Consider the following 14,157-nt stretch of genomic DNA (forward strand, 5'->3'; position numbering starts at 1 on the left):
TTCACATGTGTCACGGGAATTTATCTAATATAGATGTTTTACAATCCATGATACATTATGGGTTGGGGTCTAGTGATGCTCGTTCAGAACTAGTTTGTAAGACAAGCTGTCCGACCCAAGCCACACTTGAAAGTGGAATGAAAAAATAATCATCACTTAAGGGGGATAAGGTCTCGTTTAAATATGGGTATAACAGTGCACACAACAGTCTCACCTGGGAAATATTCATGGTGTTGCACCTCATGTATGATATTCATGTGAAAAGTGACAGAAATAGAATGAAAAATTGTAGCCAGAGAGAGAAGTTCAAACCTTTACTCTTTTCTCACCTCTGCACAGCTGGTCAATCATGGCCGTGTGGGCGTGAATGTCAGATTTTCAGTTTATGAAAGTTACAGAAATGGTTTTACAAAGTCTCTTCACAATCAGATGTTGGAAAGGCGTGGGTGGAGGGGGTTTCTAAAGCTATATGACTACCCAACAAGCACTTCTAAAGGAGAACGCTGGCTTCTTTAAGCTTATGAAAACCTTTTAAAATAGGTAAAATGAACGGAAAACTTGAAAGCTGCCGAGCTGAATTCTGCTTGACATGCTGAGATTATGTTTGGACCTGATACGAACTGTTAGTGTGCGCTTTGGTGCCGAAAAGGTATTTGTTTACATTAAGATTTTTGTTCTTCAAGAGCAGCCCTGATTTTTTTTAAAAATGTGTTGGTGTAGATACACATGTACTCATAGGAAATAGTAGAGAGTACACACAGCTCTTCAAATGAAGACAGAAACAGGCAGTATTTTGAGGAGAACAGCTAGTTAGTTAGTAGTCAAAATCAATGTTATTTATATAACGTGCAATCACAATTTGTCTCAAAGGGTTTTAAAATCCTTACAGCATACAATGCTCCCTATCCTTTGAGCCTCTATTTAGATAAGGAAAAAACTCTCACAAGAAAAAAACCTTTACCTAAGGAGAGATGGAGGAAACCCCAAGAAGAGGAGCAGAGAAGGCATCCCTCTCTGTGTTTTGCTGATGCAGTGACCAGCAGCTCCCTCAAACGTAATTACATTTTTGTTTTCATTTGCTATCTTTTTGCCTTTATTCCTTTGTTTTATTTTTATTTAATCAACCAATTGATTGTTGCAAATCGATTTTTTTTGTAAGTAGCAAAAAGGGAACTACAACTTAATCTCACTATACAACCATGTGTTGTATAGTGTTGAATTAATTTACCTTGTATCTTGATTAACCAACCAATCAGCCTGGTTTACCTAAGCAGTCCATGTTTGATGTGTGGATATTCCATCCTGCACAGAATTTGCTAACTTGCACCTGCATGGTCTAAACGTAGGATGGGAACTATGCTTCTACACACACACACACACACACACACACACACACGCCTGACAGATTTAAAATGATACACACATGCACAGCAACAGGGGCAGATGTATAACTCCTCCCATTCACGAGTCTTTAGTCACACATGAAGGCTCATCACCTACCACACCCCCACACTCCCTTTTTCGCCACACACACACACACACACACACACACACACACACACACACACACACACACACACACACACACACTGCAGAACATCGCCTACACAACACGCCCACTCTCAACTCTCAGTCCTGCCAGAACACGACCACATACAGATGATGTTTATTGACTGGAACATGCCTGCTGACATGCTGTTATATACTATTGTATATGTCTTAGTATCAACAACAGAAATATTCCTCTTCCTTCATCCACATCAGACTCTTCTCCCTCTTTTTGTAGCAATTCCCAAGCTCCATTTCTCCTCTATCACGACTCACACTGCAGAGAACAAGCACGCGTGGGTATTCATACACACACACACACACTCGGCACACACTTCTACTACGACTGCCGCCACCGCTGCTCTTGAAGTGCAGTATCCTCCTGCATCAGTGACCAATTTGTGAACAGAAGCGTATTCACAGCCGTCTGAGAAAGATAACATCAGGGAGCCCTTGAGACGGCAGACAAAGACACTACTCACGACTCTCCTTTGAGCATCTCTTTAAGCAGCAAACACAACCTTAAGTACTGATAATAATGAATGATCAATAATAACAGCTGACGGAGGCACAAAGAGTTAAGATACTATTATATGAAAGGAAACATCCATCATTCATAGTGTGATGATGAATAGCTGTATGTGTTATCACTGTTGTGTATCAGCCTCCTCAATGATGTGGGTGATACTGTACAAGGCAAGTGCTCATATCTTGAACAACAACGCATGAATTCAAACATAACAAGGATTTAAATAGATAATCTCACACAATTCAGGTTAGCCACAAAATAAAGTTAAATGTTCTTATCCTCTAGCTCCCTCTGCTGGATACAAGCAGTTAAAGCAACAAAAAGTCTACAACACTAAAAAGTCTAATGTCATCACTATAGTCAACATGATATATTCACAATTATGTTTTTAGTTAAGTCAGAATTTAGGTCATTTGTCAATTAATTTAAATATTAATTGGCTTTTTTTTTTTTCAGCATATTACTTGTACTGCTAATAGTGAGGTTGTATATAAGAATTTTAATGTTGGGTTTTAGAAAGAGATCCCATGTTGGAAATACGAAATTCTTGTTATTCTACATAAAAACACACAATCTATAACTCAGTGGACTCAACAGTACAGCAGAGTAACATCGTGCTGGTACATTAACATAAATAAATATTAAAAGATGATGCTGCAGGTGTTAGTCTATATTCTTCTTGTTGTCAATAAATCTCACGACAAGAGCAAAACCAATAGTGAAAAAAACTACTGAAAATCTGTGCTCAAGTACAAGTACAGTTACATTACTGAAATATTACTCAACTACAAGTAAAACTACTGATGTTAAAAATACAAATATTCTTCTCAAAATGTCAGAATACAGTTACATTTTAACCATAAACATAATACATATTTCAGTGTAACTTAAAATACAGACTTTAAAAGTACAAGTACCACAAAAGCAAAGCAGAGTAAGTAGAGTAGAGCTAAGTAATGCATGCATGCACAATGCATTAGTCCATCTGTCAATATTTTATAAGGCTCAGTGATTCCGACTGAAAACTTAAATCTTGAAATATGGCTGAGAAATGTGCAGTTTAATATTTTTTAAAAGGTTCTGTCATTCTTTGTAGCCAAGAATCAAATGGCTTATGAAATTCTGGAGGGGATTTCAAATAAGTGGTAATTTGTTAAGGACTATTTTCAACTGCAGAATAATATAGATGTGGTGTGCCTGAATTTATGGCAGCAGAACTGTGTTTGTGGGGTGGACTCAAAATAAACTACAGTGTCAGTTGACAGTAAGAAAAATATTGAATGCTGCCAGCCTTAATCTTTAAAATAATAAATTTAAGACTCAAAGGGAGAAAGATTGAAGTTTAAATAGAAATTCTGGAGGGGATTTCAATTTTCTCATAATAATGGCTAGCAAAACAATTAAAACCAGATTGTTTATAAATGTAATTGTACCCAGAGTAATTACAAAATGTTTGAGTGTCAATCGATTCCCCTGTGGTAGCAGTGTTTTCAGTGTGTTAATGTTGGAGAATCAGGGAGTATCTTGCACTCTGCTGCCCTCTGCTGGTCTGATTTAGTATTACAGAACCAGTTCATTCATTGTCAATGAAATAACTGTGAATTAAAATGATGTGGATGTTAATTTCACTGATTAAGGGACAAAGTACAGCGAGGCTTCTGGTAATAAGATTCCCTGAGGCACATATCTCGAATCTCAGTTATTAATTAGAACGACTAATCCTGACCTTAAAAGCCCATCGAATATGACCTCAGAGCTGTATGCAGGCTGACAGGTTGACCCACCTGTATTACTTAGCGGAGGATTTCAACGAACAGTTTCACTGATTTCTTGACACGTTATTAGCGGAACTACAGATGAGGTCTTAACAAACATGAACAGGATTATTCAAGGAGCGGATTTTGGAGGGTTTCCGTGATTAATAGGCTGTGAGCTGACCTGTTTCCTCGGGCCATCCTGCCGCCTGTTAGTTACAGTAATAACCATCATCTCAACATGCTGAGGAGAGGCTACACACAGAGGGTCTCACTGAATAGGTGGATACCATGATATCTAAAAAGAATTCTGCTAAAGCCGATTACAGTATCTCAAGGCAAATATTATATTATATCTGTGTCCCTGTACATGTATACATTCATATCTGCATGCATAAAAGAATAGTAAGTAGGTAAAGGGAAGTATAGAAGCCATTGCTTCTCGTGAAATATTTAAAACAATAAATATAAAGGGAAACCAAGAGAGTTCCCTCTTATTAAATCATGCAGTGGTTTTTGTGTATCTTTTATCAACTTCATCACACATCATGCATTTCCAATATATGGACAGTGTATACAATACCTACTGCCACTGCCAGCCACTCCTAACTGACTTAGGAGACCTCTGAAGCTCTCTTAAATAAGTAGGGAGCTGAATGCTTAGGAAAAATTTATGGATGACACGGATCCTCAATTCGGTCAATTAGGACAAAATAACTCTTACTCTAAGGTCTCTAAAAACTATTAAAATTTAACAGTCTGAAAATGGAAACTGAATTCAGAATTAAACTGCTCCACAATTCATAGACATGACGAGTCACATGTAGATATTAGATTATTTTAAGGGGGCAGAAGCAAAAAAGGTTGGAAACTACTTAAACAATTGCTTACGTCCTATTCAGTTACATGTTTGTGTGTTTATGTTTATCATGCTGCTGTAGGCAGACTGTGGAGCCCCTTACACGGGCTGGTGAGTATTTATGGCCATGTTTTTCCTCCCCTGAAGTGAAAAGCCTCTGACCCCCAAAGCTCCCCAGCCGGCAGCTCAGACCAGTGTGACCCAGTCACCTTTGACCTCAGCTGGATAGAGCCTCAACTACAAGCTCCAGGACCCGTGAGTCACACAGGGAGCAACGCATGGAAGGAGGGATGATTTCCAGCAAAATGGATTAGTGGTGGAAGCATAATGAAATACAAACATACAGTCGGACCAAATCCCCGACCTTAAGCATATTAGTGCAGTAAAGCCTGGACACCCTTCTTTTTTTTTCCATCCCTCTAAGCACTGGCAGATTTAGGCTGATTTAGACACATAGCCAGCAGAAATGTCTAGAAAATATAATCATAATAGGATAATAAGCTGAATAAATATACCGCAGTACTGCCGACCACGCCAGTGTTTTTGGCGTTGTCTCCCTTTTCGAGGAGTTTCCAGATAGTCTGTCACTGTCAGAGGAAACTTTCTGATCTAAAGTAGGAGAGACGAGAGGAGACAGGGAGCAAGAGGAAGAAGAGGAGATCAATTAGATGTCCCTCAGTTATCTTCTTGTCAACTCTGAGACAGATAAACAGACAGCTGCCCGCTATAGATTAATTACACAGCAGCACTCATTAATCTGAGCCCTGTCAGAGAGTTGTAGACCTCTACATCACATCACTGCCCCTACCATCCCTGTTTAACAGTTTCTAGTCCTTTTTCCTCTCATTAGACCGCTCTCCTGTTGTCTCATTTCTATTCACACACACGCTTTCAGCCTGTGTCTTACATTTTCAACTGTCAAGGTCAAAATGAAAATATGGATTGAAGGCATATTATATTTTGAATGTGAATGAGTTTACTACTGTATAATATCATTATGTATTGTACTTTGTGCTAAAATGGTGAACAAGGTAAACATTAAAGCTGCTGAACATCAGCACGTTAACATTGTCATTGTGAGCATGTTAGCATAGTGGCATTAGCATTCAGCTCAAAGCACTGCTGTGTCTCAGCACAGCCTCACAGGCCTGCTAGCAAGGCTGTAGACTCTTAGTCTGTCACTGACTGAGAATCCTGAAATAAATAATAATTGTGAAAATATGTCAATTTCCAAACATTTGTCTCCTCTATTAAATACAACAATGTGTAATTGATGTATTCTTAAACAGTAGCCTTATGTTGTAATTTAGCCATTATATAATGCTATTTACAGGATAAAAATAAGTTAAAATAAATAATGTGTACTGAGTATAGTAATGCTATAATTTATGTTATTTTATTATTTGTTTAGTATAAAATAAAAATTTGAAGTGTTACCAATTTTAATTAAAAATAATATAACATTCAGGTTAGAGAGGCAAGCCAGTTCAATCCCCAGACCAGCAGGATAAATCTGGATGGGGAAAGTGAAAGGCAGCACTTGCCCCTCCCTCATTACCACCACTGAAATGCCCTTGAGCAAGGCCCTTAACCCCAACCGCTCCAGTGGAGCTGCTCAGTAGCCAGCAGATGAGACTGTGGTTGTACTGGGCAGCTTCCAGGTGTGAATGTGTAACTGTGTGAATGTGATCAGGGCGTTCCAGCATTGCTCTCAGCGTTCCTACCCCGAATAAATAAGGTTAAAAAAAAAAAGTATATATACTATATACTGATATAACAATGAAGGGTTTATCTGCCTGTAATATGATAAAATTAACTCAACTGTTGTTTTATTTTTTATTAAATTGTATTTTTGGAAGGACATTATTATCCTTGCACATTTATGAGTGAATGGAAATCATCAGAACAGGTCTAATAATAGAGCAAACGAGGCTCATGTCATAATATAAATGATGCTCACTCTAATCTGCTGCATAGATGGATCAAAAACGCTTTTCATTCAGTATTCTGTTCCACAATGACTCAGGAAGTGTAGGCCTATGATTTGAAAAATACTGAGCTGGGAGTTGTAGTTTAAGATCTGGCCACACGAGGATACTGCAGGTCCAGTCATTAATTTTAAGACACACCACAGTAGCTTGTCCATAGAGATGAGGCTGATTTTCTAAAGCTGTGATTCACTTAATAGGCTGCAAATATTCACATTAAAGTCATTAAAGGCTAAAAAAAAAAAGCACATTAATAGTCAGTCCACAGGGCATAAAGTATTAATGTGTTCAAGTACATCAGGATTTTAAAAAGCCACCCCACAGTTTCTCATCAAGACATTGGAAAGCACCTCCAACCAATTACATATGACTGACCAGTCATCTCAAATCAGTTTTTCCTGCAACAATCCTTCCCTATTTAAAATTCACAGCCTAGATGTCCTTCCAAAAAACCCACATTCAGACACTGAAGGATGGTTGTTAGCCAGGACATTTTGAGCTGCCCTGGCAGAGCATGGCGCACGCTGCTGAAAGCCAAAATTCCCCTGCTGACTGTGGCTCCGAAGCCTCCGCAAGAGGTGATTTGCAGAGTGTGACTGTGAATGGCAGCCGCGAGAAGAGACAAAGTAAAGAAAGCAAAAGAGGAGGAGCGGAGTGTAGGAAGGAATGAGAGGGGTCTAAATCAATGCCATCCACTTCAGCTCAGTGCCAAGAAAGACAGATGCTCTCTCTGTCTGTTTGTGTGTGCATGAGGGTGCATGCCTGTGCAGATTCGCATCAATCAGGAGCTGTTTTCCTTCAAGTCTATTTCTGCTTTGACCAATTTAATCCTTGATCGATGTAAGACGGAATGTAATACATACTGAGTCAAATTTCAAATTAAACTTGAAATTAAACGCGCATCGATCACGGCATCCAACTTTCTTTTCTGTCCATTAAGAAGTTGAATGAATGCCACAGTCATCGTGCATGACAGGCTGCGGCACAAATGCAGTTTGGCAGATTTGGAGCAAAGAAATACTGTACTGAATATGTGTGTGTATATGGATGTATGTGAAAATCAAAGAGGTCCTCACTGCAGACAACTGTCTCTTTTCATGTAATTAAAAAAAGAAAAGAAAAAGAAAAACCAGACAGGATTTTGGGTTAGGAGAGACTGAGGATGGCTGCATCCCGTTTAGCATTTTTCTCAGTTACTCTGAGACAGTTTGGACTTGACAAATCAAACTTACATCTATCTGCTAATTACCCATAACATTTAAAGATGATTTCTTATGACACACTGTTCACAATATTTATTTGAATAGAAGAAGTCAGATGTTGCAACTGACCTCAACCCAGGAGACTGCTGCAACATGTTATAAACACGTTCAATTTCACTAATTAACTTTTGCTTTACATGTGTCTGCTAATCAGTCATACCATTTAATACTGATTACTTATATCATATTGTTAACAATATTTATTTGAATGGATGAAGTCAGATAAATTAGCATAGTACTGTATAGACATACCCTGTTTTACAATAATATTATATTATATTATTATTCTCTGTTTAAATTAATATATTATACTATTTATTTATTTAGAAATATTTATCAAATAACAGTCATTGAGTTTTGGTTGTTTATGACCTAGACTATAGACCTATGTGCAGATGTTACAGATGCAAGCTCTCTCTTACAATGACAGAACACCATATGCTAGCTAGACACACTGACCTTAACACACTAAACATGTCACTTAGAAGAAAACAAAACAATGATTCAAACTCATAAAGTTATGATTAATTCATACAAAAGGTCAGGACAGTGTGACATAAACACAGCTCATGAAAAAAAAATTACTTTCATACCTTGAAAAGTTTTTTAAATGCAAGAGCAGATGTGTTGTCTGTCTTCCTGGTGGGGAGAGGGTCAAACTGAGCATGTGCAGTATGACTGTCATCACTCTAGCATGTTTTTAATTTGAGAAATAAGACTTGTTGCAACCGCCCCCTGTTTTAACTGTCTCCAGTCTACCCTACAGCAACTTGTAACGAGGGGACAAGTTAGGGATTCTGGACTTGCTCCACATCTAAGCACTTGTCTAGACCTCATTCATTCTCAGTCTGGACAGTCCGCTGCCTTGGAGCTCACCCAATATCATTAATACACACTGCGATAAAACGCCTCCTCAAATTAGCAACTCTCTGCGTGCACATGTCAGAACCATAATAGCCCTCTTCCCTTTTCAATAAAGACACAGGTTTGCATTTCTGCCCCTGAAGCAAGGACTGGGTGACCCTGTTAAATCAGAAACACTATCTCTCTAAGCTCTGTTTCCATATGTACACATACAGCAAACCCAGCAAAGATACAAAAATAACTTTGCCACGCTGTGCTTTGAGCACAAACCTGCCCGCTCTCCGGAAACATGAGAGAACAACCTGCAATCTGTGCAGCTGTAATTCATGGTCTGTCACCGTTTAGTGTTAAATAATGCAACAAAAATAGAAAAAGTCAAATATGTGACCCTTTAAACACCTGATCTCTCTTGTGTCAGCACAAAACAACAGAAAACAGGTACTATCTTACCTGCACCATCACTGTTTGGTCTAATATGTTCAGGAACTGCTGGCAGTGAGAGCTGAGACCTGTTGCACAGATGAATTTGCATAGCCAGCATACCAGCATGCAGCCTTGGCTCACCAGAAACACAAACAGTCGAACACCCCACCTGTAACTGTTTATGAATCGTCTGTGCCTGGGGTTTATACACCACCACCTCCTCAGTCTTCACCGCTCCCACCGCCTGCCTCGGTTCCGGCCTCAGCTGCCCCAGCTTCCCCTCAGTCCTCCTTCCTGCCCCGGCCCCAACCTCAGCTGCTCCTCGCCCCCCTGCCATGACAAGTCACTCTGCCCGGCTGCAGCTGCATCCAGCCCCAAATGATTGGAGGTCTGGCCCTCTGCACCCCACAGCAGCTATCCTCAGAGAGACCCAATGATCGAGTTTCCTCCTCTGTCACCTGCCAAAGAGCTGGTGGGGGAAGGAGGGAAGCTGTGCTCTGCTATTACTGACCCACTGACATTTACAGTAGTGCTGTACCAGTTATCACCCTGCATGTCGTCCCCATTGTCACGTGCCTTTTACTCTCAGAGTGCCAATCCATTCCTTTGTCACGCACAAACTGCAAAAGCCTTCCTATCTGACCCAGGCTACTATAATAATACTAAAATACTAAATACACAAGACTAAAGATGAAACATAAATCTACAATGCTGTAGTATTCAAACAAACCAGACTTAACAAATCAAATGAAACACTTAACAGTCTTAAGTAACAGTATTTGTTTTAACTTAAAAATGTTAGTGAAAAAGGGTAAATTTACAAAGCTGTAGTGTTCAAAAATAAAATGAACAAGTCAACCAAAACACTTCAAGTTTTTAACTAACAGCTCCTGGCACTACATCATGCAATTCTGGGTGCATTTTGTCGCATTATTTCCTTCTTCCAATGTGATGTAAGGATGAGATATTTTCAGTGCAGCTATAATGGGTTTGACAGCGTAGAGATGTTCAGCTACCTAAAATATCAGCCAGCTCTCTCCACCTACACTACCTACAGCACATGTAACCCACAGCTGAATGCAAGAAGTTTAGGCATGTACTCTGGAGGCTGTCATCAGTCATTTTGGGTAATGCAAAAAAATCACAAACAGGAGTGAAGAGAAAGACAATGCAGGAGGTAGGGAAGAAGACACATTAAAATGTAAAAGTACGTCTTCATTGCATAGTAAGTCCTGAAATGCACGGCTCATCTGGGATTGATATGTCTAAAAGGGGTCTATCCAAGGGTGGATTTCACCTCTAAGTCTTTATTACTGAAGATATTATGCACATACCTTATGCATATGCAAGGCCTCTACTGCTTTTGTAACTGTTAATTCTAATGCAAACCAGTGATGTTCACACCATGCATGTCGTACTCTCACTTGCCACATGGGTCCCTTCCATCCCCTGCAGCAGTTACACCACAACAACCTGACAAAAACACCCATTTATCTGTAAGTACCATCATTATCTTTAATGTCATGTTCCCTGACCTTCACTAAGAATCAGAAAACTGTCAAAGATACTTTGAATATGCAATCTAAATGCAGACAGGCAGCTTTAATTTGCCCCTATCCAATCTGTCAATAATATTAATCTCATATGTTTGATTCTGTCACATCTGCCTTCCAACATCTCCATTCCTCACTGCCCTCATCTGATTAATTTGTGGAAAACCCGATGATCAACTCAAGCCATAAAACTACTATCACATTAAAGGGATAATTCAAATTACCTGAAGTGGGGTTGTATGAGGAACATATCCATAATCTGTGTATTACTTACAGTAGATGGTGGTCAGCATGTCTCCACTTTGGAAAAGCAGAGAGAGTACTAGCATTGAAGCTAAGCAATGTACTGCTGTGGACAGGGTCAGCAATAAAGGTATTTCAGCCACATAGAAAAAGGTCCACTCAAAAAAAGCAGTATCAATTTAGGTGTACGCTATATTTAGAATATTATCACTCCTTTACCTTGCTGTCAGACAGCCTCTTCCAACAGCAAACCTTCATTCTGTAAGCCAAATATCACTCTGTCCACACCAACCAAACTCTTTAAGGAATACTGGTCTACTGCTGCCTTGATCTGTTAGTTTGTTTGTGTGATTGTACGACCTTCATGTACCAACTCCAGTGTTCTGTGAGGTGAAATAAAATTAGCGATTTTGCCAGTGGAGTCAAAAAATTGGCCTATATGATGTCATTCTTCAGTCAGAACTGAAACTGATTTAGGTGGTTACAATATGTCTTGCTGCTGCCTGTCCATAGCAGAACATTGCTTAGCTTCTGGTACTCCTGCTGCTTCTCTAAACCAGCTGCTGTGCACTGACTATGGATAAGTACCTCATTCACCCCAACTCCAAATGTTCTGAACTATACCTTTAAACTACTATCACAGCAACTTGCCACCCATATGGCTGAAGACTGAAATTGATTTTATCATGAAGCCATATTGCAAGTGTCACACTGCACATAATTCAAGTGGAAAATGGAAGACCTTAGGTATCGACACAAAGCTAATGTCTATTTCATTTTCAGACTTGAAGCAGTGAGGGCTCTGCTGTATTTACTATCAAAGACAGAAGGAATAATAAGAGGAATTCGGATATCAGGAGATACAAGGGGAGGATTTGATCTTCATCCAGGAGAGGAGCGTGTTATTTGAAGAAGAGAGGGGGTATTAAAGAGAACTATCCACCTTAAAACATGATGCACATTTATTATTCCTGTGATCCCTTCAGGTTCACTTATTATCTGTGAATGTGAACATCTTTCTTCTGCTGCTTGAATTAAGAGGAATCAGCTTTAAGTTGGTCTCAGGAATCATGATGGGTTGCTCTTCCAATGAAATCCTTGCTTTTTTTTTCCCCCTTTTCTCTAACTGGCTTACTGATGCTAATGTTCATACCTTGAGGGCTGTTTAATAACCCTGGGATCAAGACAAATAATTTACATAGCTTTCAAATAAAACATGCATTGAGGCTAAAGTAGGACTGAGCTAAGATTTATCATGTAACTTTTTTTTTTACTCTTTCTGTAGTATGTATTTGAGTGGATTTTGGTTATAACTTCATTGGCTACTACTACTTACTACTATCATACCTTTACTCAGAATATGATAAGGGTGGTGTGAAGATACCTCAAGGTACAATATTATTATAACACTTAAATCACATTTTATATTATATTTTGTGATATGCTGTATATTGTGATAAAATATAGTTTAAGTTATTAAGGGCAAATTATGTCCCAAAGGTAGAAATCTGTCAATATCTGTTTTATCTATCTTTTTAAATGGGGTTGTCAAGCAGACAGACTGACCAGCACTGTGATAAAAACCCATTTGTCCTGCTGACAGTGACCTCTGCTGACCTCACAGAAAAAACTCAGCACCATCTAGTGGATTGAAAAAGTAATTGATTTATTATTCTAGTACCAAAAAAATAAATTTCAAATGAAGTTTGACACTTGCCTCCATGTAATGGTACAATATTACCACACAGAATATTGCAATACTATGCTGTATAGATTTTTCCACCTCCCTAGGATATCACTGTCTTTCTTTCTTGGCAAAGTCTGGCATTGGCTGCCGTTGTCCTGACCATGTATAATGGATGTAAACTTTACTGATGTTGTTTAACAGAATCCCATTACAACAATCTGGTTGTTAATTCACTCCAGGTTTTTATGGCTTTGACCCATTCTCCAAACACTGCTAATTCATTGCAGTATTGGTGATACAGGAAATAAATCTCAGTCTTTTGTTGAACAGACTGGAAGCGTCTGTGCACCTTCAAAATGCAAAGTAAAGCAACCGACAAAGAGGAAAGTGTTATCATGTAAACTGAGATAGCAAGAAGTTCAACTGGGGCAGGATACAGTACAAACACAACCAGTGACAGAAGAATCTGCTCCCACTGGACTACTTTACATGTGTTGTCTTTCCTACACCAACTGTACTGTTTCTAATTTACTTTTTACAAGAATCCTGACATCTAATATTGTCCCACGGTTGATAAGGAAATAGGAACAAGGAGACATGTTATGTTATGTTATGACAACCTGACATTATCAAATTTAACATCAAAACAGATAAGCTTTATGTTTTGACATGACATTATGCTGTCATATGTGGTTGGTTCTGACACTGGCTGTCATGAGACTATCATACTGGTGCCACTGAATATGTATTTATTTTCTTTAAGTTTGATAAAGTCAAGCTGCCATGACAAAGGCATTGACAGGTCATGCTTTCTTTTTTTAATGTCAAGTTGTCATAATAAAGACATTATTGGTTTTGTTAATGTCAAGTTGTCATAACAACATAACTTTACATTGAAATTGACAATCAACTGAAAGACACTTAATGAAAACAGTCATAAACATTCATAAAGAGTCCTTCAACGTATGCCAACGTATATTGTACTGACACACATACACACACACCATCATGGTAAATTAGCTCCTCAGCTCTGTAGGAGTCGGCAATTTGAAGGTGTCAAAGTCAAGGTGCAACATGAGACTGTCATTAATAATAGCCACAGCATTGCCCCTGCTAGCACTAACAAATGCAACACATTAACACAGCCTGCCCACACACACACACACACCCACACACACCCCTATACATTTGAACCATCTACATCAACACCATATGAAGAAATGCAACGTAAAAATGAAGATGTTTTGTAGTAATAGTGCACTTAATCATGCACCACCACACGCACGCTTCAAATTGTCAGACTGCAGGAGCTTTAAGAGCACAATGTTTAAAACATGGATATGCTGTTAGGGCATAGTGTTAGCCTATACTTCAGGATTAGTATGTGTGCTGAGGGCTGGTGGAGGGGGAGGAGGGGGAGGGAGGAGATGAGAGCTGAGGCTTTAAG

General features: G+C 39.0%; 1 protein-coding gene across 6 annotated transcripts in view; it reads right to left on the bottom strand.

Annotated features, from left to right (window-relative positions):
- Nucleotides 1-14,157, bottom strand: part of pak5 (p21 protein (Cdc42/Rac)-activated kinase 5) — a 95,759-nt gene that overhangs the window by 27,692 nt on the left and 53,910 nt on the right. Inside the window, exon 1 of one of the 6 annotated variants that reach the window (XM_084737250.1) lies at nt 9,397-9,627. The exons of 4 other annotated variants lie outside the window; for them this stretch is intronic. In XM_084737250.1, the coding sequence (XP_084593376.1) occupies nt 9,397-9,564 (168 nt within the window). In that variant the 5' untranslated portion in view covers nt 9,565-9,627. Of the gene's footprint in view, nt 1-9,254; nt 9,362-9,396; nt 9,628-14,157 lie in introns of those variants that run through there. One more of the 6 variants, XM_084737251.1, reaches the window with a different exon arrangement.

The sequence above is a fragment of the Lutjanus erythropterus genome, chromosome 15, assembly GCF_056507025.1.
Source record: "Lutjanus erythropterus isolate fLutEry1 chromosome 15, fLutEry1.hap2, whole genome shotgun sequence".
Lineage (NCBI taxonomy): Eukaryota > Metazoa > Chordata > Actinopteri > Lutjaniformes > Lutjanidae > Lutjanus > Lutjanus erythropterus.